General features: G+C 44.7%; 1 protein-coding gene across 1 annotated transcript in view; it reads right to left on the bottom strand.

The window, feature by feature from the left end:
* LOC137431866 (triple functional domain protein) overlaps window positions 1–6,000 on the bottom strand; it is a 469,010-nt gene that overhangs the window by 139,320 nt on the left and 323,690 nt on the right. Inside the window, 1 exon segment of the mRNA XM_078782583.1 lies at window positions 5,644–5,759. Coding sequence (XP_078638709.1) covers window positions 5,644–5,759 — 116 coding nt within the window.

The following is a 6,000-nucleotide window of genomic DNA, read 5'->3' as shown; positions in this document are numbered from 1 at the left end:
GCTCCCGTTAGAACCATGTTTGAGTACGCTGCTCCCGTTAGAACCATGTTTGAGTACGCTGCTTCCATTAGAACCATGTTTAAGTACGCTGCTCCCGTTAGAACAATGTTTGAGTATGCTGCTCCCGTTAGAACCATGTTTGAGTACGCTGCTTCCATTAGAACCATGTTTGAGTATGCTGCTCCCGTTAGAACCATGTTTGAGTACGCTGCTTCCATTAGAACCATGTTTGAGTATGCTGCTTCCATTAGAACCATGTTTGAGTACGCTGCTTCCATTAGAACCATGTTTGAGTACGCTGCTTCCATTAGAACCATGTTTGAGTACGTTGCTCCCGTTAGAACCATGTTTGAGTATGCTGCTTCCATTAGAACCATGTTTGAGTACGCTGCTCCCGTCAGAACCATGTTTGAGTACGCTGCTTCCATTAGAACCATGTCTAAGTACGCTGCTCCCGTTAGAACCATGTTTGAGTATGCTGCTCCCGTTAGAACCATGTTTGAGTATGCTGCTCCCGTTAGAACCATCTTTGAGTATGCTGCTCCTGTTAGAACCATGTTTGAGTACACTGCTCCCGTTAGAACCATGTTTGTGTACGCGGACCCCGTTAGAACCATGTTTGAGTAAGCTGACCCCGTTAGAACCATGTTTGAGTACGCTGCTCCCGTTAGAACCATGTTTGAGTACGCTGCTCCCATTAGAACCATGTTTGAGTACGCTGCTTCCATTAGAACCATGTTTGAGTACACTGCTCCCGTTAGAACCATGTTTGAGTACGCTGCTCCCGTTAGAACCATGTTTGAGTACACTGCTCCCGTTAGAACCATGTTTGAGTACGCTGCTCCCGTTAGAACCATGTTTGAGTACGCTGCTCCTGTTAGAACCATGTTTGAGTACACTGCTCCGGTTAGAACCATGTTTGAGTACGCTGCTCCCGTTAGAACCATGTTTGAGTACACTGCTCCCGTTAGAACCATGTTTGAGTACGCTGCTTCCATTAGAACCATGTTTGAGTATGCTGCTCCTGTTAGAACCATGTTTGAGTACACTGCTCCCGTTAGAACCATGTTTGAGTACGCTGCTTCCATTAGAACCATGTTTGGGTACGCTGCTCCCGTTAGAACCATGTTTGAGTACGCTGCTCCCGTTAGAACCATGTTTGAGTACACTGCTCCCGTTAGAACCATGTTTGAGTACACTGCTCCCGTTAGAACCATGTTTGAGTACGCTGCTTCCATTAGAACCATGTTTGATTGCACTGCTTCCATTAGAACCACGTTTGAGTGCACTGCTTCCATTAGAACCATCTTTGAGTACACTGCTCCCGTTAGAACCATGTTTGAGTACACTGCTCCCGTTAGAACCATGTTTGAGTACGCTGCTCCCGTTAGAACCATGTTTGAGTATGCTGCTCCCGTTAGAACCATGTTTGAGTACGCTGCTCCCGTTAGAACCATGTTTGAGTATGATGCTCCAGGTAGAACGATGTTTGAGCATGCTGCTCTTGTTAATACCATGCTTGAGTACACTGACCCCGTTAGAACCATGTTTGAGTATGCTGACCCCGTTAGAACCATGTTTGAGTATGCTGATCCCGTTAGAACCATGTTTGAGTACACTGCTCCCGTTAGAACCATATTTGAGTATGCTGCTCGAGTTAGAATCATGTTTGAGTATGCTGCTCGAGTTAGAACCATGCCTGAGTATGCTGCTCGAGTTAGAACCATGTTTGAGTATGCTGCTCGAGTTAGAAGCATGTTTGAGTATGCTGCTCGAGTTAGAACCATGTTTGAGTATGCTGCTCGAGTTAGAACCATGTTTGAGTACACTGCTCCCGTTAGAACCGTGTTTGAGTATGCTGCTCGAGTTAGAACCATGTTTGAGTATGCTGCTCAAGTTAGAACCGTGTTTGAGTATGCTGACCCCGTTAGAAGCATGTTTGAGTACGCTGTCCTCGTTAGAACGATGCTTGAGTACGCTGCTCCCGTTAGAACCATGTTTGAGTACGCTGCTCCCGTTAGAACCATGTTTGAGTACGCTGCTCCTGTTAGAACCATGTTTGAGTACGCTGCTCCCGTTAGAACCATGTTTGAGTACGCTGCTCCTGTAGAACCATGTTTGAGTACACTGCTCCCGTTAGAACCATGTTTGAGTACGCTGCTTCCATTAGAACCATGTTTGAGTACACTGCTCCCGTTAGAACCATGTTTGAGTACGCTGCTTCCATTAGAACCATGTTTGAGTACGCTGCTCCCGTTAGAACCATGTTTGAGTATGCTGCTCCTATTAGAACCATGTTTGAGTACACTGCTCCCGTTAGAACCATGTTTGAGTACGCTGCTCCCGTTAGAACCATGTTTGAGTACGCTGCTCCTGTTAGAACCATGTTTGAGTACACTGCTCCCGTTAGAACCATGTTTGAGTACGCTGCTTCCATTAGAACCATGTTTGCGTACACTGCTCCCATTAGAACCATGTTTGAGTACGCTGCTCCCGTTAGAACCATGTTTGAGTACACTGCTCCCGTTAGAACCATGTTTGAGTATGCTGCTTCCATTAGAACCATGTTTGAGTATGCTGCTCCTGTTAGAACCATGTTTGAGTACACTGCTCCCGTTAGAACCATGTTTGAGTACGCTGCTTCCATTAGAACCATGTTTGAGTACACTGCTCCCGTTAGAACCATGTTTGAGTACGCTGCTCACGTTAGAACCATGTTTGAGTACACTGCTCCCGTTAGAACCATGTTTGAGTACGCTGCTTCCATTAGAACCATGTTTGAGTACACTGCTTCCATTAGAACCATCTTTGAGTACACTGCTCCCGTTAGAACCATGTTTGAGTACACTGCTCCCGTTAGAACCATGTTTGAGTACGCTGCTCCCGTTAGAACCATGTTTGAGTATGCTGCTCCCGTTAGAACCATGTTTGAGTACGCTGCTCCCGTTAGAACCATGTTTGAGTATGATGCTCCAGGTAGAACGATGTTTGAGCATGCTGCTCTTGTTAATACCATGCTTGAGTACACTGACCCCGTTAGAACCATGTTTGAGTATGCTGACCCCGTTAGAACCATGTTTGAGTATGCTGATCCCGTTAGAACCATGTTTGAGTACACTGCTCCCGTTAGAACCATATTTGAGTATGCTGCTCGAGTTAGAATCATGTTTGAGTATGCTGCTCGAGTTAGAACCATGCTTGAGTATGCTGCTCGAGTTAGAACCATGTTTGAGTATGCTGCTCGAGTTAGAACCATGTTTGAGTGTGCTGCTCGAGTTAGAACCATGTTTGAGTATGCTGCTCGAGTTAGAACCATGTTTGAGTACACTGCTCCCGTTAGAACCGTGTTTGAGTATGCTGCTCGAGTTAGAACCATGTTTGAGTATGCTGCTCAAGTTAGAACCGTGTTTGAGTATGTTGACCCCGTTAGAAGCATGTTTGAGTACGCTGTCCTCGTTAGAACGATGTTTGAGTACGCTGCTCCCGTTAGAACCATGTTTGAGTACGCTGCTCCCGTTAGAACCATGTTTGAGTACGCTGCTCCTGTTAGAACCATGTTTGAGTACGCTGCTCTCGTTAGAACCATGTTTGAGTACGCTGCTCCTGTTAGAACCATCTTTGAGTACGCTGCTCCTGTTAGAACCATGTTTGAGTACACTGCTCCCGTTAGAACCATGTTTGAGTACGCTGCTTACATTAGAACCATGTTTGAGTACACTGCTCCCGTTAGAACCATGTTTGAGTACGCTGCTTCCATTAGAACCATGTTTAAGTACGCTGCTCCCGTTAGAACCATGTTTGAGTACGCTGCTCCCGTTACAACCATGTTTGAGTATGCTGCTCCCGTTAGAACCATGTTTGAGTACGCTGCTCCCGTTAGAACCATGTTTGAGTATGCTGCTCCAGGTAGAATCATGTTTGAGCATGCTGCTCTTGTTATAACCATACTTGAGTACACTGACCCCGTTAGAACCATGTTTGAGTATGCTGACCCCATTAGAACCATGTTTGAGTATGCTGACCCCATTAGAACCATGTTTGAGTACACTGCTCCCGTCAGAACCGTGTTTGAGTATGCTGCTCGAGTTAGAACCATGTTTGAGTATGCTGCTCGAGTTATAACCATGTTTGAGTACACTGCTCCCGTTAGAACCGTGTTTGAGTATGCTGACCCCGTTAGAAGCATGTTTGAGTACGCTGCCCTCGTTAGACCGTTCATCAACTTATGGGTTACCTGGAAGTCAATGATATTCTAACTGATGTACAGTATGGTTTTAGACATCATCGGTCCACTGATGATCTTTTATCCCTAATTACTGAGCATATCAATAGGGCTATAGATCACCGTGAAGCCAGGATAGTTGATTTTGACATCTCCAAGGACTTCGATAAAGTATTTATCACAAAATTATTTTTCATAAGCTTGAATCATATGGTATCTCTGGACAAATGCTTGCTATTACCTATTACCTATTACCTATTCTTACCTATCAATACATTTCAGTTGTGCATGAGGAACAAAGCTCACTCACATGTACCATCAATGCAGGTGTTCCCCAAGGTTCTGTTTTCGGCCCTACGTTTTTCTTGTAGTCCGTCAAATGTCTGCCAGACTGCATTCTCAATAGCTCGGCATTTCTGTTGATTAATTCTACATTGTACGCAATTTATCCAGGAACCGTGTCTGCCTCATCTCGTGCCGAAGCTAGAACCATTCTTTAAAAAGTTTGACTTGTATTCTCCAACTTGAAGAAGACTCAGTTGATGTCCATATCACAAACACGATCTCCATTTTGGTTTCAGGAAGTCCCCGGGTTACGTCTGCTGCGGCTTAATATCTGCCCCTACTTCAGTTGGCAGAAGTATATTTTGGTATTGCACAAGGTGCTTCGTAACAACGCATTGGCTGTCTGTACCATTCACAATGATACCTTCCTCTGGTTACTCTTTTGTATCTATATAAGGCCACAAAACGGCCTCTTATGGAATATTGTTCCCACATCTGGGCTGGTGCACCTACCTGGTTGCCATCTATCTCTCAACAGGTTCCAGCAATATGCTGTTAAGCTGGTCGGGCATGACCTGGCATCATTGTTGGAACCTCCTTCCGTCCGGTGTTAAGTCGCTATGTTGTCTCTTGTACAGATATCATGAAAGATGTTCTGAAGGTTTCTCCTTCCTTGTTCGTACCTCCCCACATTCCTTCAGTTGTTCCACACGTTTTGCAGCTCTTCCCACCCTGATACTGGATCGACCACTTGGGCCAACACAGTTTCATAGTCCTCCAGCTTCTTTCCTCATGCTGCTTTACTCTGGAACTCCGTGCCAGTGTCCTGCTTTCCCTCATCCTTAAACTTTCCTACAATTCAAGGGGAATGTTGGTAAATTTATTCTGTTCCCTCTCAAGGTCTTCTTGTGTAGCCCCACCTATGATGTCCTTTTACTTTGTGAATGGTGAGCTCCATTTAAAAAAAAAATCATTAAGCCTCGGTCCATAGAAAGTTCATTTGCATACAGACTGTGGAGAGGCACGAAGCAAAAGAGCAGGAATAAGATTGCAAACAAAAGAAATTGGAAAAGAAATCACAAAACTGCAAAGTTTCAGGTGTGGAGGAGCACCAGAAAATGGGGCAAGGCCCTCACCTGCTTGGCGCTGCGCTCAAAGACCACATACTGCTGACACTGGTCCAAGCGCTTTTTCCTCATGGTCCAGAAGTGTAACACTCTGTTCTCTCTTTGGAGCAATTCACTAAGTATGGCTGTGGGAGGGACACGGTACCGTCAGTCATGGCATATGGTCAAGCATCTAGTGAGATGGCACCTGGACATTCCAGAACAAAAATTAATTGATTTTTGTTTTCAATAAGTAAATTTAATAAATAAATCAAAATAAACAAATTTACATCAATAATTTAAAATCCGTTAATTGCTCACACTTAAACAAACAGCTGAAGGGTCTCGAGTTTTGATTTGGAGACTTTAAGATCAATATTCAAATAC

Source organism: Myxine glutinosa, chromosome 7, assembly GCF_964187855.1.
Source record: "Myxine glutinosa chromosome 7, kmMyxGlut1.1, whole genome shotgun sequence".
NCBI lineage: Eukaryota > Metazoa > Chordata > Myxini > Myxiniformes > Myxinidae > Myxine > Myxine glutinosa.
Note: the sequence above shows the minus strand (reverse complement) of the source record. Positions and strands in the feature narration are given on the sequence as shown.